The 24,560-nt window shown below is 35.5% G+C and overlaps 1 protein-coding gene across 50 annotated transcripts in view; it reads right to left on the bottom strand.

Moving 5' to 3' along the window:
• LOC306846223 (muscleblind-like protein 1) overlaps window positions 1-24,560 on the bottom strand; it is a 65,066-nt gene that overhangs the window by 23,743 nt on the left and 16,763 nt on the right. For 17 of the 50 annotated variants that reach the window (XM_079379428.1, XM_079379438.1, XM_079379418.1 and 14 more), the window contains exon 2: window positions 9,780-10,377. In XM_079379428.1, coding sequence (XP_079235554.1) covers window positions 9,780-9,953 — 174 coding nt within the window. In that variant the 5' untranslated portion in view covers window positions 9,954-10,377. Of the gene's footprint in view, window positions 1-9,779; window positions 10,378-15,778; window positions 16,054-16,597; window positions 16,910-24,560 lie in introns of those variants that run through there. The other 33 variants (XM_079379434.1, XM_079379430.1, XM_079379425.1 and 30 more) reach the window with 8 other exon arrangements.

Raw genomic sequence — 24,560 nt, forward strand, 5'->3', positions numbered from 1 at the left:
TGACACACTGGGACAGTATGTCAGATAAACAGTTTTCTCGGTCTGCTGGTCAGGTTCATGTCCTGTGTGTGTGTGTGTGTGTGTGTGTGTGTGTTAGACCCCAGTGCTGGTTTGTTTCTATGGCGTGATCCAGGAATGAAAACGTCCTCTGTGGATTTACTGTGCTCATGTTTATGCTTTCGAACAGTCATTTATTCTCTAATGAATGCCCAGTGTGTCTGTGTTCTCTGTGAGTGTACATTCCATGAGCGTGTTACTAACAGTGGTTGGGCTGCTGTAGGGCACTGGCTGCTCTGTCTCCATACATGGTGAGATGGGTTCCCCTTCTCTAGTGCTTGTTGAGTGTGTTGAGGTGGATCACATTTGTTGAATGTTACTACACTCACTGGACCACTCAGTGATCGATCTATCCATCCATCCATCCATCCATCCATCCATCCATCCGTTTAATTTTAAGTATCAACTTTCCTTAGATGAGTTTTTAGTGTAGCACAGTCCATATAATTAGATTCTGATAAGAAACGAGTTCATGTTGAAATCTCAGAATTTGGTATCATGCCAAATCTGAGCAACTTTGAGACATAATTATCACTTTTCATACAGTACCTCAAATAATATTAATAAAAAACCTACATAAAAGGCTGCACTAATCTGTTTGCTGTCTGGGAGAAACAATTGAGATATTAAAGAAACCTCATTTACTTCACGACTGAGTAATCTAACAGCTGTAGCCATATATTAGTATGAATCTAGAGTTCAGTAGCAGAATAATGTTTAGCTTTGGTTTTTAATAGGCGTTTAGTGTAGTAAAACCCTGTCGAGAGGGTTGTGTGTTTGCCATTACCTAACGAAATGTAAACAGAGCGAGTCACACATAACTAAAAAGACCCCCAGAGTCTCAGACTTTGGAATGTAAGCTTGGTGTCAAAAATAGCCATATACAGAGAGTGAGCATACACACATACACACACACAGTCGAGTTGATACGGGGTCAGAGATGACGTGAGCTTTAAAAGCTGTGCGTGTGTGCAACATGAGATTGACCCGGCCGCCCTGATGACTTCTGTAGAAGCTGACAGAGTCTGGCTGAGCGCTGGAGCCGTATTCCAAAGCGCTGAGGTCTTCAGACGCAGAAGATCAGCTCCTATAAACAGGCGATTAATGGCATTTGGATCCCAGGCTACAAACTCCCTTAAGAAACTTCCCCACTAACTAAACCGTCCAAAACAAGACAACAACAACAATTTATTATTGAATGCTGATCTGCCAAAAAGACCATTTGCTTGCTCTAAGCTCAGGACTAGATTTTTGATTCTGTATCAAGTTTTCCATAAAGTTTCCTGGGAAAAATTAAAATAGACAAATTTGACCAAATAATAAAGTATAAGGATTTGACATGAATGTAGAAAAATGTAAAAACACATCTCAGATTTTTTTGGGGGAATAAATTACCCTTATTTTTGCATGATTCATGTACTATTATAGTATTTATTCATAATTTGCATTGCCTTTTTTTATTTTCAGTTCATTTTAATTTGACTACGTTTTAGCAATTCTATGTGCTTTGTCATTTTAGTAGCTTTCTATATAACTTTTGTTATATATATTAAAAAATTTTCGTCATTTTATAAAATTTAAGTATTTAATTATTTTAACTTATTTCAGTTAGTTGCGAGAGCAAAATTGATCATTTTCATTTAAAACGTTTGTATTTTTCATGTAATATTTTATTTTTATTTTAGTTGTAGTTATTTTTGTATTTCAACTTAAACCTCAGTTATTTGCCAGGGCAACATTTCTAATTTAGTTTTATTTTATTGTATTGTATTTTATTATTTTATGTTTTTAAACTAATAAACAATAACAACACTGATGACACGTCAAATCAACAGGCTCTTTAAACCAGGTCCAGGTAACCTACAAAACATAAGGTAATTGCACAGAAATGGGCTGGCAATGATTTTTCTGTTCAGAAAAAGATATTACCATTGTAAGAGAAACAATTAAGATATTAAATAGGCGTTGTTTGTCATTTTTCTTTCCTAGGTGTATCAAGCTTGTGGGAGAGAACATATTGAACGTATACAGAAATAATCATAGGCGTTGAGTCAATTTGAAAAGAGGGCAAACGGGAACATGTAGCCATGTGTCTCTGCTATATAATCACAGCTGCCTTCATTTAAAGGAAAAAAATGTGTAAAACCTTCTAGGAAATAACCTCTGAATTAGTTACCATTTGGCATCGTTAGTCAAGAAAATCCAGATTAAATCATTTGCTGCCAAGATTAAATCCATTAGCTGTGAGAAATCTTTGCTAATGGATTTGAAGCTGCTATAGTCACACATAATGCAAAGTACTTAAAAGGCAATTAACATCTGCTTTATGTCAAAAAAAAGTGTCATAAAGTCACATGTTAATGTCGAGCATTAACATGTGCTGTACCAGACCAGAGACTCAAATCCCAAATATCCTCTCTTCTCAGCATCTAGCCTTTGAAATTTCATTCTTCTGAAGTCCTCATGCTATGCCTTGATCTGTTTGCCTTCTCTTTGGACGAGGATCAGTTTTTAAGGGCAGGGCAGGTTCATGCTTGATGGATGAATGCTAAGGCAAACCTGAAAGGTCCTTACAGCTAAATAGGTTCAGGTTTAAAGCTGAAGTGAGCTGTTTTATTGTAGCTCCATACAGCAATATGAGCTCAACCAAAGATGTGAGGTTGGGGACGGACTATCTGTCAGTTTAATCAATGGCAAATGGGGAAACCTGTTAAAACAATAAATATTTTAACAAGTTTTGTGATGCGAGTGGCACAAAATTACAAACTTCACATAAGAAAAAAATGATCATGTGACATTCCAATATGCTGATTTGGTGCTCAAGAAACATTATTATTATCAATGTTGAAAACACTTGTGCTGATTAATATTTCAGAATTCTTTGATGAATAGAAAGCTCAAAAGAACCACATTTATTTAAAATAGATGTCTTTGGTAACATTATAAAAGTTTTACCATAATTTTTGATCAAATTAAGTATTAATTTCTTTAAACTTAATGACCCCAAACTTTTGAACAGTAGTGTATTTGTGAGCAATAATGTAGGATAGCTATATATCTTCCCAGTCATAACACTGAAGTGATGTGTATATGATTTTAGTTTGAATATTTTTTTACTTAAAACATGAATAATATTACATTATATAAGTTACATTACATCATATATGTTAATTAAAATAAAATTAAAAATAAAGAAAATATAAAATTCAAAAATTGTATAGATTATGTCGCACATGTCGAACCTGCAGACTAAAGTAATTATATTTAGTAACAATAATTATCACAATAAATCAATCTGCCATTATGTAATTCGGTTCATTAGACAAAATGTAGTCTGTAGGCAACAAAAAAAATCAGAATTCGATTGAAGCGCGGTTGCAGGTGTACAAATATCGTCTATTTTACATCGGCTTTGAACATCCTGTTTAGCGTTCAGATTTGTTCTGTGTGACTGAACAAGGTCAAAGGAGCATTCATTACCAGCAAACAGCACCATTAAACTGGGAAGATCCCTCTGGTACGTTGCATAATTGCACTAACTGGAGCCAAAATGGAGAGATAAGCGTTAAATGGGAGTGCTGGTCCTCCCTACTACTGGTTGATCTCAGCTTCACCTCTGTCTTGTAGAATTGGAGCTCGTGAGGGCTGCTGGGAAGGGAAAGCATATTTGACTATATTCAGTCAAATGATTTGCATGATATGCAAATGCAGGGTTGAAAGCATAGATACTTATTTGTGTTGCGTTTCTGGATGAGTGTGTGCGTGTGTATCTGCACCAGTGTGTTTTAGATGCCTTGTCATGTGATACCTGCTCTAATTATATCATCTAAAAGAAGGTCATCCACGGTCTGCTCTAATCGTTAAGCTGTGAGTTGCCCTCATAAAGCAGTGACATACATAAAACCACTATATGAAACAGATTTAACATTTATAATGTGACGTACACTAACATTCAAAAGTTTGGGGTTGTCTGTAAGATTTGTTAATGTCTCATAAAAAAAAGTCTAAAATTAGCGATATTAAACATGACAAAACCTTCATAGTTACAAATGCATTGCACACAAGTCAGGGATATTGACTGTACATAGCATCAAATTGTTTTTTGGCCTCACAACGAGGTGTTTTCATGGATGAAGATGCACCCATTTGGTCTGTTCTGACCCATACTTGGATCTTCCTGTTCCTCTGCTCCCGCCAAAACCTTTGCAGTGGCCATCTTGGCTCTGTGAGCCATATGGCTGGTCTGTTTCTCGTTAGAGAGGAGGAAACTGGCCAGCCGGCTCAAACCTCTCTCACCACGTCAGCTTCACTCACAAGCCACTTTTTCGCTCTATGATCTTCCATTTCGCTCAGAGCAAAAGTGTAAAACAACACCAAATCCATAGCTGTTCCTCTCTCTCTTTTCTCTCTCTGAAAATTAGATTTTTTACAGGTTCCTTTTTTCTTCATTTTAAAGTTCTAATTTTCTGTCGGTTTTATTTACTTCATTTGTTGTCGCATTCACTCGCTCTCTCTGTCAGTCTGGCAATATTTATACAGGCAGAGATAAAAGATCTATCATTCTCTCAGATGGAAGGATGATAGATAAAGCTGAGTAGTGTGTGTGTGTGTGTGTGTCTGGACTTTGGCCCATGGCAGTCAGCGTCAGCAGCCTCACAGTGTGCTTTTCATCCAGCCAGCCCGATTCAACATGGCCAAAAGAGCTGTTACACACACACACACTAGACAATGTTCTTCTGTCCACATCTGCACTGAAACAATTTCTTTAGATCTTTACCTCTCTTTCTCTCTCAAACACACACAAGCACATGAGGCTAGCACTAGATTCACGACGCTCACTGGCCTTTATTCACAGTAGATCTTCTTATACGACTCCAGTCGTCTGACGCAAAAAACGTGTTCATAGTTCATCTGTTTTCACTCTTCCTCCTTTAGAAAGCAGTACTGTGGCTCTACCAGAGCTCTGGGGTATGATGGTATATATTATTAATTGTAACAAATTATCTTGCCCTTTAGTTTGCATTTATTAGCTTCCAAACATAAGGTCAACAAATAAATATTTAATATATAAACCATTTTTACATTAAATTTACAGAAAAAAATCATTATGTACACTATTATGGTGATATAAAATATATGTGATATATTTTATAGAATAAATTAAATACTATAAATAGCTATAATATAATAAAATATATTATTGTATAATACATATAATACAAGATACATATAAGATAAATAAGTAAATACACTGCTGTTCAAATGTTTGGGATCAGTAGGATTTTTTTTTTAGGAAATTAATATTCAGCAAAAAAAAGCATTAAATTGATCAAAAGCAACAGCGAAGACATTTATAATGTTACAAAAGGTTTCTATTGAAAAACAAAAATGCTGTTCTTTTGAACTTTATAGTTACCAACAAATCCTGAAACAATGTATCGTGGTTTCCACAAAAATATTATACGGAAGTTTTCATAATAATCAGATTTATCATCACAGGAAGAAATTAGATTTCAAAATATATTAAAACAGAAAACACTTTATTTAAATTGTAATATTTCATAAAATTCATGTATTTTTGATGATAAATGCAACCTTGGTGAGCATAAGAGACTTCTGTCAAAAACATGACCCCCAAATTTTGAACAGTGATGTATAATACAAAATATAATATAATTTAATATGCAAATGAATATCTACTATGGTTTGGTATTACTCCCATATTAATTTACTGTTGTATTTACATACCATTTGATAAAAAAAAAAAATATATATATATATATATATATATATATAATTAATGAATGTGTGATAAGAAAAGGTATTATTTTCATAGTAATGTCCAAAAACCTACAGTATGTTTTTGTAAATGCTGTATATTTTTTTGAAAGTGTCTCGACTACTGCATATGTCCAATATAAACAATGTATGTGTGTGTGTATGTGTGTGTGTGTGCGTGTGTGTGTGCGTGTGTGTGTGTGTGTATGTGTGAATGAGTGAGTGTGTGTCTGTGAAGGGGACACCTGAAACATTGCCAAGGTTTCCCAGCAGACCTGAGATTTAGCTTGAACCCCCCCCTGCCAGTGTGTGTGTGTGTGTGTGTGTGTATTTGCTTTTCTCCTGCCGTGTAAAAATAGATGGAAAATTACAAAGTGGCATTCCCTACTGCTCTGGAAGGAAGTGGTCATGCACACACACACACACACACACACACACACACACACACACACACACACACACACACACACACACACACTTACAGTACATGGAGTTGTTTGCAAAGTCCTGGCGCTACAAATTAACACCTAATAAACTCATAACTGATGTTTTTAATATTTCAGCAAATTTAAACATTTTAATAATTCAGCACATGTGGTCTTTTTAATATTTAAATATATTTAGTTATATGAATAATTTAGTAGCTTCACACTAAAACAAACACTGGACGACATGAACCAGATTAATGGATTAGTGGAACTTCACAGAAACTCATTCTGGACAGATGTGACATAGGCCATAATTCATTTATCAAAGCATAAGGCATAAACTGGAAAAACCTTTTAGACATGCTTGCTAAGACAAATCACCATTATTATCGTTCATATGTTGGGTTAAATGGTTTACAAAACTCACTTCATTTGCACTATACGGACATGAATGATATGTCAGATTATGTGGATTATTGAGAAAAGGTGTGATAAAGTCTTTGATGGAAGATAAAAAGGGGGGGAAACCCATAGAAAAAGGACAATCATCACAAACACAATAACAGACAACTAGAGGTAGGAAAACACCCTAGCAGCCACCCAGCACACTTTAACAACACTCAAAAAATGTTGTAAATAATTTCCAGCTCACATTGTCTTCAGAGAAAAAGTATATATAAAAAAAAATAAAGAAAGAAAAAAATTATATATATATATATATATATATATATATATATAAAAAACTAACTTTTTATAAATTTTATAATTTATTTATATATAATTTTTATTCTTTTTATATTTATTTATTTAAAAAAAGTTATACATTATATGTGTTTTATGATACTTGTTTTACTTGATATAAAATATGATGATAATGATAAACTTACAAAAATGTTAATTACTTAATGCTATTAAGGAAATAAAATAGCGTTAGCAGTGTTTAATTTTTTTTTCACAACTCTGTAACTTTCGTATGAAATTACAAAGGATTAACAATTGATTAATTAACAATTGTCCATCGTTTAAAATATCTTGTAATAACACAATAATGTTTTCCCTCTATAAACCCCAAACGACTGATGTATCCAAATGGCGAGAACCCTAGTTTCTTCTGCTAGGCATTACAGACTTCTCTGTCTTTGTTGACTCAGACTTTCTGAGAGGGCCAGTGTTGGGGTCCGCACTGATGGATGTGATTTTTGGTGTTATTAGAGGGAAAAGCAGAGGGCTCATGGAGGAGGATCAGACCTCTGTGGAGTTATTGGCTGGTATCAGGCTGTTCATCATGAAGGATTTGGATCTGAAGAGAGCAAATACTCCGTTCAGACCTCAGGACGGGAAATATCTCTGTATATATTATCTCATATTTTTGAGATTTGTACCATTACCAGTGGCTTTGTGCTGAATAGTCGAAGGGTTTAAAATACAATATAGCCATATAATTATCAACATTAAATGAAAAGCATTATCGTGAATGCCAAATCACCAGAACCTTCAGTTTTGAGAGCTCAATGTCCTCTTACTTATCCAGACTCGGGTTCTGGTGGTTTCAGAGTGCGTAAGCTGTACTGAGTGTCTCTTTGACTCGACCAAATGAGGAACTGAACCGAAACTGCAGAAAAGAGCCGAGACCTCAGCCTGCCTTATCCAAACATCAGAGATTCAGTGTGTTATTACAAGGCAGCAAAGCACAGAATAATCAGTTTATGTTTAGTCTTCTTCTGTGAGAGACCTGGATTTGAACATTGTCGAAATGTTTTGAAACTTTGAGAGTTTGCAGGAACTTCTCTATGCAAAACATTTAGGATTCCTATCATATAAAGGTCAAAGCTTGTTCTTTTTGTGACAATGATCATCAGTTTTGATAACAATCATGACAACAATGCTTGTTACCATGGTCCTCCCATAAGTATTGTGGTCTAGACCAGGGGTTCCCAAACTTTTCCATTCCACGACCCACCTAGACAAGTATAATCTATATTAAGACCCACCAAAATATTTGAGATCAAAAAACGATTGACATTACTGTAAGCTTAATCATAATTAAAAGCATAGTAGGGCAGAAATTAAGTATTTAAGTAAAATAACCATTTTATTTTCGCAAAATAAAATCGCATTGAGCAATATCGCAATTCGTAATTAATCTTTGTATAACGTCCAGTCCTAGGAACTGTGTGTGTCATTGAGCTGCCGCCAGCTTTGTGCGACCCACCATGTCCCACTCTGCGACCCACAGTTTGAAAACCCCTGGTCTAGACTACTACGTTTGTAAAATAAATTCCCATATAAAAGTCCCTGCGCTTTAGAGTGCAGTTGATTTACATTTTTATATAGTGTGTGGAATGTTCATGTTAGCATCCAAAGTAAGTAGGAAGAAGGAATTTTTGGCTAAAGCCTGCGCTGTGTCCTTCCGAGGTAAAAGACTGAGCCATTTATACAGCCAGATAATATGGAAACTAATCTTGCTTATTTTCATGCTCATAAAAGTGCTATTTGACTAGTAAAATGAGTAAACTAGTAAAACCTGGTAAAAATCTATAATTAATGAATGAATAAGTCAAACAAATTTGCATTAAAGGGAAACATTTCTTAAAACCAAAAATTGCTGTGGCCTAGTAGCTGGAGCACATGATTTGACACATTAATCCTGTTTATGTGGGCAACATCTTTCATTTTTGCTTCTCTTCCTGCTCTGCCTTTTCTGTTATTTCTCAAACATGGTCATGGTCAAAAAATGGTCAAAAATAAAAGAAAAAACAAATAATAAATAAAAAATAAAACAAAATATAAACAATAAAACAATTTATAAAATAATAAAAGGTCAGAAATAAAATGTAAAAAAATATATAAATAAAAAATAATACACGTAGAAAGAATGTGATCAAAAATAAAATAAGTAATAAAATATATAAAAATATATATAAAAAATATAACTAATAAAAAAAAAAATTAAACAAAATTTACTAAATGAAATGAAATTAAAAATAGAAATTCTAAATAAAACAGAGAATAAAATAAAAACAATAAAAAATAAAATTAAACAAAAAATAAAAATGCATAATAAAACTTTTTGAGTCTGGCCTCTCTTTATATTTTCCTGTCTTTTCTATGCTATGTTTATGGAAAAATCGATAGGTCAAAAATAATTATATATATATATATATATAAAGTGTGTATATATATATATATATATATATATATATATATATATATATATATATATATATATATATATATAATATTTTTATTATATATATATATATATATATATATATATATATATATATATATACACACTTTATATAATAAAAATATTATAAATTAATACAAATAGAATAATGATAAATAAATAATAAAAAAATATATAGAATCATGTGACCAAAAGTGGATATCTCATTTAAGAAAGATCAGACAGATTTCAGCCAGAAGTTGAAATGACATTTTTTTGGCATACATCTATATATACCTGAAACACCTGCAAACGGCAGTAATGTTCAAGTACAAGGTGTTTCTTACCTTCAGTGAGTCAAAGCACGCGATGATTCTCCCGTTCTCCACCTGGCAGCTCTTGGCAGGATGCGCAAACTTGCACTCAGCATCGGAGCGAGAGCATGTTCCCCGCTGAAACTCCCGACACACCTCCAGCGTCAGCCATTTCGTGTCCCGCATGTGAGCCATATTCATCGCCATCTCAACACGCTTTAGCGGCAAGCAAACTTCAATTCCTTAATATCCCAAAGTGCTTTGGGTGTACTTGTGTTTGTCCTTTTAAGAATGTTCCTCTCCTTCTTAGATCATTAAGCTCCTCTTTCCTTGTGGATGCACACCAGGCCAAAGCAAAAAGGACAAAAAAAAGAGTTGCTGCTAGGAAAAAGAGAACTGCAGTAATGGATCCCAAAGCAAAAATCCTTGAATCTGAGTGGCTTATTCAATAGTGCCCACTTCAGCTCTGTGTGTTTGTTTAGGGGTCGTTCGGGGTCACAGGGATTGTGGGGCTGTGCAGGAAGTCCTTGCACTGATGTGGGCAGCAAGCAGGCAGGAAAGCTGAGGCTGGTACTATAAGCAGGTCCAAGCAGCGGCAGACGCAAGAGAGAGCACGATACTCAGTACCCACCTGCAACACACAAAACCACAGAACAGCTTTGAAAGACCTTCCTACAGGACTCTTCAGCAAACATCTTCATCAAGCGAGTCTGTGATTAGATCCTTTTAATGCAAAGGAAGTTTTGCACCTTTAACTCTTCACAAACACACACACACACACACACACACACACACACAATTTTGGACAAGAGATGGACTTGCAAACACAATAATTTACCTTGCAGCCAGTTTGTAGAGAGTGTGTGTGTGTGTGTGTGTGTATACACTAGTCAACATTCGAAGTGGATCAAAGTTGTCCTAAAACCAAAATGTGTAAACCAACTTTGATGAACTTTTTTGATCCACTTCAAATGTTGACTACTGTATATAATATATATTTTTTAATTTGTTATTTTAATTGATTAACTAATTGATTGACTCAAGTTTTTATATTACTGTCTCAAATAATGATAAAATAATCCACCTAAATATCTAATGAATTTAGGAAAAGGTGCAAAGAAGAATTTTCCTGGTTTGAAATCTTTTATAAATTTAAGGATAAAAAGTGTGGGTACTGAAATTATGGCAAAATCCAATTTAAAAATGAAAAAGCAATAAAAAAGCTAAATGTACTGAAAAAGCAAATAACGATAAAAAACAAAACAAATAAAGCTAATTTAACAGAAAAGTTTAACAAGAAGCAGTTCAAACTATATCATGCCACATTATGAGCACATTAACTCCTCATCATGAGGCTATCACATGACATCTGTTTACTTCAGCTAGCAATGTCCGGTTATCATCTCAGAAATAAACATATTTTGCATTTTGTATAGTTTCATGTAAAAACTGATCAAGTTGGGTGCATCGCAGTATGAGACTCAGTATTCAATGCATATTATACTGCATATTTTGGCAGATGAATGTATTCCATGCAAACAGAAAATGTGCAATTCGCTGGAATTGTACTAATCTTGCATACTATTTAGGCCAAACAACATGAGTAGAATTGGAACGCAGCCCATCCTCCACTTTATCACACTATCTCTCTATGTGACTCGCCCTCGCTCTGTTTCTCACTCATTCTCTATTAGACTCTCACCAGCTGCATAAATCCTTCACACTCCTAAAAATGCCAGAAATGCACTGAAGTCTGCAGAATACTGTCCGAGCAAATAAAACATCGTCACACACATTCCTGGCACACACCTCACTGACACACACACTGGGCTCTTTCTTACACAAACAAACACACACAAAGCAGCCCTTCACAATCTGAAGTTTCAGTCCAGGTTGGGTAAAACCGACCCAAATAGCACATCAAAGCTACAGCTAAGAGCTGTGACGTATCGTTTAACAGAGACTGAGAAGGTGGAAAGTGAACGGCGAGGTCATTTCCTGTTTCTCTGAAGTATTGTGCGACTCATGGTGAGCCAATCATAGGAAGAGATGTAGCAATGTTCTCAGCCACATGCCAGTTAAGAGCAGCAGCCCAGTCTGAGAGAGGGCGGGAGAAAACACCCTTCCAGAAAAATCAACCAAACTTATTTGACATAGTTACTCCAGTTAGTGTTATTAAAACTGTGTTAGCTTGGTACTAGCTACCTGTTACATTTAAAAAAGAAAACAAATGGACAGAAATTACAAAGTTTCTTTCAATTGACAATTGTCAATGAGTCGTATCTAGAGACCAGAATATCACTGAGACTTGAAAGTGGCCTCTTTTGAAACCACCATCAAGAGTAACCAAAATACCCTAGTAACCATCCACAACAAACTGATCAAAACCAGTCTGAACTTCTTGGCAACAAGGTCTGTATGGGCGAGCAACACTAACCATATACAATGGAATTAGTATTTTTCAGCAGAAAAAAATAACAATTAAAATTCATAATTATATAATATAAATAAATGCATGCTAAAACCAATAATAAATAAAACAGAATTATATTTATTATTTATATTATATTACAGAACTACACATATTTATAATTATATCTATCTATATATATATATATATATATTTTTTAATAAATAAAATTAAATATATAATTAGAATTAAATAGTTTCTAATAACTATTCACAATAATTTAACTAGTGTATAATAAATAAACAACTCAATAGTTTACAATAAATGTTCAAAACAAACAAACTTGGTTCTTAAGAGGAAATATGGTTGTCGTGGAAGTACACTATAAAACAAAAACACACACGTGTACACACAAAGAGCTTTAAAAGACACAAATGTCCACAAAACACATATTTACACGCACACAAAACACAGCCCTGTTTATGGAATGACATATTTGAATCCGATAAGACTACAAACTGGATCCTGGGAACGCTGAATACTCCAAACAGGCTAAATGATTTTGTGAAATGAAAAGAAAGTGATCGCTCTGGATAATGAATCCATGAGCCTTGCAGCGTGATTCTGATCTCGCATTAAACAGGCTCATGCCTGCGTTATCTGTGTTTACTGAGCAGAGGAATAATCACCGTGACAATTAAAGGAAATTCATGCTCAGACTTGGATTCTACTTTAAGATCCTCATCTTTACTTGAACATAACGATGCTGTTTCTTTGGTCCCTATTTTTTGATGATTTGTCTATTATGTCACCGTATATATCCCATAATCCTTTGCAGTGGAATAACAATTCTTAGAAGTTGCTGCAAGGTCAAACGAGGAGAGAAAATAAGACCGATAGCAAGGGAGAGAGAGAATGATCTGGAAGTGTGCCAATCAAAGCCCATTAAAAAGTCAAACATTTTTGCCACTGGGAGAAGAACTGGATGTTATGTTCTCTTTTCAGCAATGGAAACTATTTCAATGATTCACATGAATGAGATATTAAGTGTTTCATTCTTTTTGCACTTTGGCTTATGGCTTTATTTACGTCTGTACTGATCTCTAATACGCTCCTGCCAGTGAGAAATGCTTGATTGAACATTTGATTTCCCGTGGCTCTGTTTGCAATTCGACAGCCGTGCAATATTAAAGACCAGCTTTTTAAATGGAGGAATTATAATGAAAGGTTAAAATCAGTCTGAGTTTAGTCTGTGTCTAGGAAACAGAAAACAAACTCTCCCTGCATAGAGCTTTGACACTTCAAATATGCAGAGTATTAATATTAAAAAAGCAGTGTTTGATGGAGATTTTAAATCACATCTGTAAACAAACGAGCTACATCCTAAGCATATGGAAAACTTTTACCATTTAAGGCTGTAAAAGTGTGTCATTAATGAGCTGCACCTACACTTTTAGAAATAGAAGGATACAGAAGTGCAAAACTAACCAAGGACTTTTACAGTATGATGTCATAGAACTTTTATAAGTTCCAAAAATAACTTTATGCAGTTTGTTATATGATATATACAGCTTTTGTTGCTTTAAAAATCCCAGTTCACTAAATTTCAACTTCTTCAAATCTCCAAAGAACCATATAGCAAACTAAGAACCTTATAAGTAGTGCCGTCAAACGATTAATCGCAATTAATCACAATTAATCGCATCCAAAATAAAAGTTTGTTTACATAATATGTGTCTACATTGTAAATTTATTATCTATATACAGTATATATTTTGAAAATGTGTACATTTATTTACATGTTTATATATTTATATTCATATAATTTATATTATATATAAATATATTTAATATATAAAAAAATTTCTGAAATACATGCATGTGTGTGTATTTATATATACATAATTAATATACACTGTACACACATATATAGTATGTAAACAAAAACTTTTATTTTGGATGCGATTAATTGCGATTAATCGTTTGACAGCACTACTTATAAGCCAACCTTGTAAGAAAGAACTCCAACATGAAGGTTATATGATGCACATTATTTTTATGATCAAACCATAGCACTAAACTTTCATGCACAAATCTGTCAGTTTATTTCAGAAAAATCCTAAAAACCATAACCTTATAAGTACATTTTGAAGAATGTGGGTAACCAACGGTAGCCATTGACTTCCATAGTATTTTTTTTTTTCCATACTATGGAAGTCAATGGCTAGCGTTAACTGTCCGGTTACCCACGTTCTTCAAAATATCTTTTTTGTGCTCCACAGAAGAAAGAAACGAACGACGAACGAGTGAGAGTAAATAATAACAGGATTTTTATTTTTGGGTGAACTATCCCTTTAAGGCATACATTGAGAATTTAACTTATCAGACAGTCGGAGACAAAGAATGGATTTTATGATGTCAATGCGCAATTCAAAATGCTTCTGATCTGGAATCAGGCACCATGTGGATGCTCTAAAATGCTGATTACAATTTAACCCAAATCAGCGGGTTTTTTTTTTCTGCCATTAATGCATGAAGGAACTGGCCTGAATCTGGGTGGAGTGTTTGATCAGAAAGGTGTGCGGGCAACGGAGATGGTTATCTAAACCACAACCTTCCATCGTTTGACTCAGATGTGTGTAGGTGATGATTGCCATGTTGGAAAGGGTTGAAAATAGTATCATCACCATGGTTACACAGCACAAAGCTTCAAGCAAAAGCCCTTCTACCCAGTAACTCAGAAACATGCACAGCTCTAAACGCTCTACAAAGCTGTGTGAATCGGAGAGGTCAAAGGTTAATGATTTATAACAGACCATTTATTACCTATTCAAATGATAATAGTTAGCAATGCAGTAATTCAGTTTGATAAGAGTTAGGAATTTATAAAAACAATAAGTAATTTTTTTTCAACAACGCCCTCTAGATGTCGAACGCACAAACAAATCTTGACACGTCCAACATGCGGCCGCCATCAGACATATTTTTATTAGTAGCATTAAAGACAACAGGCATCGTTTGCATGCAAAAACACCCCAAATGAAAAGAGATGACGAAATTGCAAGAATGCTACTGAGACAAAAAGCAAGAAAAATCGAGGATAAGACGTGTTTGCGAGGAGATGAACAACCAGATGTGCTATTACGATATCTAACGCAGGTATAACACATTTATCATCTCAACAGTTGTTTAACAGCTAGCATAAGGGATTAAACCAACTATTAATTTCTTTTTGCATCAACTTTACAATCCACGATAATTCACAGTTTACATCGCTAACGTAATATTCAGCCATTCCGAACTAGTCTAAACAGAATAAGATGCAAACTAGAGTGAAGTGTGCTGGCATGTGCTTATTTTCGCAACACTTTCACTTTCTCAACTACAGCACGCCGTCGACAAAACCCAAAGACTTGGCGCCAGACCACCCTGACAGATCATTTGTTTATTTTTCTTTCCCCCCACCCCAACAAAAAAAACTGTATCTTCAAACGACCGAAACAGTTGCTTTTATCATTCGCCACCAATCAGCATTGACTTCTCAGCGACAACATTCGTTTCTAAATACTCTGCAACACGGTGAAACAATAACCCGCGTAAGTGCACTAAAAGTCAGCATAACCTGTTCTTAAGCAATCCTTCCATGCATGATTCCATTTCAGTGCAGCCGCCGAGCAGACCTGCGAACGCTCGAATCCATATGTTTCTCTCTGCAGTGAGAGCGTGTTCAGCGTTTACTTACATGACTGCACAGAAGAGTGACGCACTCAGACAGAAGTGAAAACCTGCGTCAACATCTCTCTCCCCTCTCTTTTCCCTCTCGCAGACAGTTATGCTCTCGCACACACGCCCCTGTGCAGTCCCAGGGTGCCTGGCTGGGTCCTACCGCTCTGAAATCTAGCACGAGCCATATTAGGAAACAGCAGTTAAACATGTCACACGTAATTTGAATGCAGGGGGGAGTGGAGAGCGCAGCTCTGTCGTAAGGGGAAAAAAAAAGAGAGAGAAAAAAACCCTGCACGCGCTGGTACGCGCATAAAACAAACAGAAGGGAAGTGAGATCTGAGAGGGGGGGTTTAAAAAAGGAGAAGTGCTCCCAGGTTCAACAGTTAACCAATTGCACACTCGCCACTGTCTAAACAAGTAGCCGGTCGCGCAGGGGTGGGGGAGTTTCCTGCCAAATGCACACGCAGCCGCGCAACTTTTTCGAACGCAGCTGAGATTCCCCCCGTCGTGCCGTGCTGTTTGTGATCGCCTAGACATAACAAACGGCAGTTCACCACAAAGGCACCCTATAAAGTCAAAAACAGCCCACACACACTGAACAACCCCCAATCCCACACACATGAAGCATGCAAAAGTGGTGCAATGCTGTTAGAACTGCAAAAGACAGACAGACAGGAGAGCGAAAAGACAGACAGTACAGAAAAGCAGTTCTTACCTCTCACATCATGATTAGTATTGAGTGCGCGTATGTGTGTGAGAGATCAGACCCGGGCGACAGGCCGCGACAGCAGAGCCTCAGGCACCGGGTGGACCATACTCAGAGAGGAGGAGAAAGAGAGAGAGACAGATAGAGCGCTTAGGCTGCGCGTGTGGCTGCTGGTTGCGCCAGTGTGTGTGTGTGTGAGCAGAGAGCCTGCGAGAAACAGCAGCACTGCGCAGAGTGCCGAACTCCAGCGCCAATCACGCTGGCTGGAACCGCCCACCGACACAACCAGGAAGTGCTGTCGCCACTGCTGCTGCTGCTGCTCTGTGAGTTCCTCATTGAAGAGAGAAGAAAATGAGAAGGGGAGGGGACAAAAGGAAGGAAAGGGAGGTAAAGAAAAGAAAACGAGTGTGTTTGTGAGATTACATCGTGCTTCCCAGGAGTCTGTCTGCGTTGGGCACCAGACTGCATTGGGACACACACACACACACACACAGCTGCACACCTGGTGCATTGTGCGGCAACCTTATCTGCTGCTGGGAAAGGCAGGATTTGGTTTTAATTCGACTTTGAATCATCACTATCTGGGTTACGGCCATTCCAGAAGGGACATATATCATCAAATGAAGCCTTTTCCCAATAATCCGCTTTGAAAAGTGTGATATATTTACACCATGAGCTATTTATTAAATGGCATGAAGTAGAACTAGGTTGTGTTCATTTATCTCACCGCTGTTAATACTAACAAACTCCCACATGGCAAGAAATTTAGAGTCACTTTAATCTACACAATACTTTCCTGGACAGCAATAAAGCCTTGAAACTGGGACATTAATTCATTATCTTCTAAAAAAATGCTTTATTGCATTATTTGCATACTTGAGCCTCACCCAGCAATGACTGCGGTTATGACTCTATCCGACTGCTGGAAAAATGACACGCAACTCAGGATGGAATAGTCATAATAATAAAAGACATTTAGAGCTTTTTCTGCTAAAGTCAATAGAAAAAGAAATCATAACTCTGCTGTTGTTCACACGCCCTTCGACACAAGGAATTTTGTTTTGGAGAGAATTGTTTCGAGGGCCGGTTCAGGGAAGTGTGAAAAGCTCAAGTGTGTGTGGGGTCAGGAGAGCTGTGTATTGATGGGCTCTTTTAAGTCTACAGCTTGAGGGCCTAAAATGTCAACAGCATGTGCATAAGAGGAAACTGCTAATAAGAGCTGCAAACCAGCGTTATTTTAGTATTATTTATATCGTATTTATTCATATTTTCAAGAAGCTTTTGTTTTTATATTTTGTTTTAATTTTAGTTTAAGTTTTAGTAATTTTATGTGCTTTGGTGATTTTTTTTTTTTTTTTTTTTTTTTCATTTAGATTTAATTCAGTAATTAATTAATTTATTATTTTTTCAGTTTTAGTCATTTTAGTACTTTAACCTAAACTTATTTCACTTAGTGGCCAATTCATTATTTTAATTTTAATTTTTTCTAATATTTTTCTAATGCGTAGTGTTACATATATTTTATTTCAGCTTTATTTCTGGCTAAAAACCATCCATTTAAAAAGGAAGAGATCTTCTAACATTAGGAATTACCAACCACAAATCAAATTATTTTTTTTAAGCACATGTATGCCAAAATGCATACATATAACTATAATAGTCAATTTATATTAAAAAAAAGTTTGATAATAGTTTATCTGTAATAGCTGATATATTGGTATGGCGAAAATAAGAAAAAAAAAACTTTCAGAGAAACAATACAACCAAAACTTTAGACAAAAATATCAAAAATTTTTGTAGAGGTCAATTAAATGCATGTCAATCCAAATTATATAATTTGAGTAATTAAAACAGAATATACCAACTAAAAACATCTGTAATGCACATTTATGCCATAAATAATAACACCATTATAAATTATGCCTTTCAGTATATTTGTTTCAGCTTTGCGCTTATATCTTATGGGTAAATGATAAAACACAACCTTACTTGAATATAAATGGAAATATCTTTTAAAACGAATTCTTGTTAAAAGTACAATTGTAAAGTTGATTTCCCCGTGTCTAGACATCAGGGTGGTTCATGTGGCCATTTAAACACCTAATAAACACAATTTTAGTCATACACACTAGTGTTTTAATTTAAAACATTCATGTGAACTACAGTCGGCCCGATATCAAAAATGTTTAGCCTGATTAGGTACTCTTTGGCTGGGATCAGTGATAAATTTATGATAATTTATGCAGTTGACACCAAGACCAAGGCTACAGTCCAACTCTGGTTTATATTAACAACCACACAAACACACACACACACACACTCCCATTTCACTCTGACTACCTCTTTCCCCATTACCTTCAACTGACCGATTCATTCAGATATTACACATAATGGAAAATATGTCTTATCCAATAATTCCTGTCTTTTTCCTTTCCGCTCATACTTTGGTGTCCTCATACTTCTAGAAGCTTGTTCTGGTATTAAGAGTGATGAAAGTGGCAGATATAGTCACACGAGAAGAGAAGACGGTCATACTTTCCACTGAAACAGCTCTCGCTCACTCTCTAGTTAAATGGAAATCTATTAGCAGACTGCTAAAATGGCCAAACACTCAAGTTTTGCATCTCTATAATTTTACATGTGCATCTCTCTAAATGACGGACAAAACTAGTTAAATGTTAAAACTTATCAACAGTTTTTTTTCTTCAGTAACATAAACCTTGTTCAGTCGATTTCAAAACAGTCTAGCAGTGAATTCTGTAAAGTTGGGAAGTCTGATTCATTTCAGTGAATTAGTCTTTTCATAGTGATTCATGTAAATAATGATTCAGTGACCAAGTAAATAATACGCTGATTAATTTTAACCTCTGAATATTTTTATTTGAAGCAAAGTTTTTAGCCGAACGCTCCTTTTCATCGTTATGCTTTCAACTTTGGTTATTTAAATGAGTGTATTTTCTAATTTTATCAGTTGCATGTATCGTATTATAATTGAGTTAGGTTAAGTTAGGTTATATAATTAAGTTCAATTCCTGTCACCAAAAGTTATATGTTTTGTGACAAGTAAATGCCGTAATTGCACAGTTAATCTGATAGATCCGTCTGTAATATTTTTTTTTATGAAGAAATTTCTTATGTTACCAAGGCTGCATTTGTTCTTTGAAAATGGATTCTTTGATGAATGGAAATTTCAAAAGAACAACATTCATATAAAATCTTTTGTAACATTATAAATGTCTTATTACGGTCACTTTTGATCAATTTATTGCACCCTTGCTGAATAAAAATTAGTGCTTTCAAATGATTAATTGCATCCAAAATACAATTTTTTGTTTACATATATGTGTGTACTGTGTATATTTATTATGTATATATAAATACACACACATACAGTGTATATTTAGAAAATATTTACATGTTTATATTCATATAATTTATATTATATATAAATATATTTAATATACAAACATAACATTTTTTCTGAAATATATACATGCATGTTTGTGTATTTATGTATAAATAATAAATATACGCAGTACACACATATATTATGAAAACAAAAACTTAAATTAAAAATAATAATAAAATCTTTTGATCTGTAGTGTATATTTATACTGATATTATAGTTTTTGTAGCTAGCTACTCTTTCAAAAGGGCAGCTTGACTTAACTAAGATATATTATAATTAGCTTGTAGTTTTGCAGTTTTGACAGTTTGACAGTTTCGAAGTACGTTCCCCAGCGCTGGTGTGCACAAACACACATGTGCATGCTTGGACAACAAATGTATATTCATGTGGACTGGTTATGTGTTCCATCAATGCATTATAGTGGATAGAGAAGTGAGTTAAAGCACAAGCTGACTGAGGTGACTTATGTCGGTCTGGCTTCATGACATCAGAACTCTTCAGAGTTTTCTTGACCTCTCTGCGCCAAACTCACTGACTCACCAAACAGACATCCAGACGCAGACATGATCGTCAAACACACACATTCAGATATAATGTTCTTACTACAACCACGACGTGCCTCTCTTTCTCAAACCCTCATACCATCTCTCACAGGTCTCTCTTTAATGCTTCACCATTTACAGCTTAAACGTGTCTGAGTGGACAAGTTGAAAAGAAAGGAGTGAAAGTGATTGGGTGTGGCTGTTTACACAGTTAGTCAAAGTCAATGGGGTCGGCCATATATACATAGTTTACAGAGACAGAGGCTGGGAATGCTGGGGCAAAGCAGTCTTACCAAGGGAAATGTTTAACTAACAGCATAAAGTCTGGTCTTCAATGCCACATTTAGACAAGAAGAGAGTGTCTAACCAACACTAGCTTTAAAATTTGGGGTTGGTCATATTTTTAATGCTTTTGAAAGAAGTCTCTTATGCTCACCAAGGCTGCATTTATATGATTAAAAACCCAGTAAACACAGTAATAATGTGAAATATTATTATAATTTAAAATAACCCTTTGCTATTTTAATATATTTTAAAATGTAATTTAATCCTGTGATATAAAACTCAACTCCAGTCAATTATTAATAATAATTTAATGATTGGGCATTTGTGTTATTAACTTTTTTCAGGATTCTTGAATGAACAAAAATCTTTTGTAACATAACAATTTTTTATAAAATACTTTTGAAAGATAGTGTGTGCCCACAGTTTGTATTGTTTTTACGTCGCAAACTAATGGTGGTGTAATAAATCATACTACAATATGGAAAAAATGTTACAAATAATCGCTGGGAATACTGATGAAATAGCAAAAATGTTGTATAAACAACAGAATTTCTGCCTGTTCAAAAAGTTTCAGGATCCTGTCTCCAAATTAAGAACATGATCCATCGGATATTTTTAGGATCCAGATATTTTGGTCAGTCATTGTTCATAGATGGTGACAGGATCCTGACAAAAAGTACAGATAATTTTACAGAAACTCAAAAAATTACAGTTTGTGACCTACGTAAAATTCTATGTATGTAAGTATCAAATATGTTGCTGCTAGCCTGACAAACTTTGCCAAATCTAGTGATTAGTTGTTCGACTGTATCAACAGGTTACCTCCATTTCCAAACGGATTGATCTACATTTCCAACAAACACTTTATTATTTAAAATATTTTAAATAGTTTTAGAAATAGTTTATTTCAGCTAAACTGATGCCTAAAACCACATCCACTGGGTTTGGCTTCGCTCACCTCACCACACTCGGCATGGCGGTGTGGAGAAAAAGTCCCTGCTGGTGTTAAAACCCATTTAGAGATCACATAGTTACTCATGCGGCTTATGCGAACACGGAGCCATTTTGAATCGTGCAAAATATGAAAGTCACACCTGAACATGGAGCGGAGACAGGAAGCTCGCCTTCAGAACAGGAAATAAAAACCATAAGGTGGCAAAGACAACTGTCAGCACCATGTTTGTCAAAGATCACTGCATGATGCGTTCTTTTTGAGCTCCCAAATCTGTGCTAGATACAAAAACTGAACGAGGCAGAAATTTTCAGTGCACAAAAAAACTCAGTCTTAGTCATAGCAATGCCTGTTTCTCGCTCTCTCTCTTGCTTTCTCTCGTCTCAGCACTGGTATGTGTCAGGATGCTGTAAATTGTGCTGGCTGGTGGATGTGAACTCTTGCTGGGTTAGAGAATATTCTCATTACTCAGTAAGTCTGGACACCTCTCGGCATCCAATAACCTCATTTAAACCCTGCAAACCACACCCTTTTCTCTTGCACAGTCCCACATATCTTTTATATTTTATTACATTATCTGAGCAGAGCTACTCGAAGCTAAATGATCTATTAAATTATTCAGTTAAATCCCTGCTTTTCGGAATATTACGCCTCTCTCTCAGCACAGTTTGCTAAGATGACGCTTACAGACCACAGCTATGGTCTGAATAGTGTAAATGCGACTCAGGGGTTCAGCGCTGAGCATTGGTGAAAGTCGCCGGCAATGTTTCGAATGCCCTTGATAAAAGCAGCATTGTGCTGGCCTAATTTACTGATCTATCGAAGGCATTCAGGCCTTGAGTTACTACAGCACCCAAACTAAAGCACTGCCCTACATCACAACGCTACAACCCCTTTTCTAGCAGAATTACCTTTGATGATGCAATAATCGGTTTGCAAACACCATTAAAGGATTTATAAGCCACTCTTTAGTCTTTGTGGCGTCGATTCATTATTTAGCTCTAAATAATCTAAAGCTGTAGCGAACTGAAATGCTAAGACAGCAAAACTCTCTGTGTTCTTCAGGTTTACTGATCTCTGGAGGCCTCCTCCTCATAGTTAACAACACTGATGCTCTTTCATGGCTGTCTGATTTACAGAAACATTCTGGGAAGACTATATTTACACATTTGCAGTGTCTTCATCACCCCGTGGTTTTCTTGTTAGTGTTGTCTTATACAGTTATATTTCAACATATTGGCATGATTTACCAAATCTAATATCCACAACCATCACTAAATGCATATATTTAAAAAAAAACAAGCACACAAATATCAAAATCATACTAATAATAAGAATTAGTTCTTTTAGTAGCCCAGTTGTTGTAGTTTCTACAAATACATATTTTAAAGAATTATTTTTTCATTAAATGTTATGCTTCCTTAAGTTATAACTATTCATTTATGAAATGTATCATTCTTTAAAATTACATACATATACACACACACACGTTAAATGTAATGCTTCATTAAACAGTTCATTTATTAAATGCATGATTTTCATTATTCGACATTAAAAGTTAGTGCAGAGCCTCAATAATATTGTAAGAATATTGTAACGTAATGAAAGCACATTTTATTTTGTGTAAAATATTAAAAATATATGTATAAAATATTATGACTTCTTCATTAAATAACAATTAATTTATTAAATGTGTCATTCTTTAAACTCGTGCAGAGCTACAACTAAATTTTGATGTTAAAAGTTAGTCCAGGGGCTCTGTACCCCCCCCCCCCCAGAAACCTCAGCTGCTAAATTAGGAAACTAGTTTCACTTGTTGAAACAGTTAAACAGTGAGAAAACAGGAAGTGTATGCGTAACCGTGAGTGAGAAGTTCTCAGTTTGCAAACGTCCTCTTTTGGAACAAGGTCTTACAAAACCTATCAAAGCCTAACACTGTTTGACCCAAAGCATGTTGAGAAAGCAGCATTTCAGTTCACTCTGCTAAGAGAAACAGGGAAAAATGACAAGAGCTCTGAGTGACTAAACAGAACGGCTGTTTATCTCCTCCCGCCAAATATTATCACCAGATACAGATGCTGTTACGCCCCATGGCTCGAAAAGGACGTAACAAAAACGGGGACACACAAGAAAGTGCGGATATTATATAAGATTTATTAACAAAACAGAACTTTACATAAAAAAAACAATATAACATGAAGCAGTCAGAAATCAGTGGTGTAAAGTTAAGTGAATGCATGAAATGTAATGAGCTGAAGTAATGTTGGATGCATAAAGTAAAATAACATTAAACCAAAACCAAACAAGACCAGGTCCAGAGTGCCGCCCCCCAGGCCAGTGATCATGCAGCTTTTAAAAGGACGAGACAGGAAACCAACAGCAGGTGTCCTCGATGAACCCATCAGAGAACAATTAGCTGAGAGGCGGAGCGGTCACACAAGTCGCCCAGGGATGACACGCATAACACATGGGTCGTCACACCCCACCCCTTAAGACAGGGGTCTGTCAAGAATCCCTGTAATAACAAAAAAAAACAATTTTTAACTGCACTTCAGTTACCCAAAGGAGCACGCGACAGTGCATCAGCAACAATATTTTCAGATCCTCTAACATGTCGAATATCAAGGGAGTAAGCCTGCAGAAACAAAGACCATCGAATAAGCCTTTGGTTCGGGCAATGAAAAGAATTCAAAAACGTCAACGGATTGTGGTCCGTATGAACCACAACAGGTTGACCCAAACCAACATACACATTGTAAAAAAGGCCACCTCTCAAAGTGAACT

This window comes from Barbus barbus (genome assembly GCF_936440315.1).
Source record: "Barbus barbus genome assembly, chromosome: 26".
Classification (NCBI taxonomy): Eukaryota; Metazoa; Chordata; class Actinopteri; order Cypriniformes; family Cyprinidae; genus Barbus; species Barbus barbus.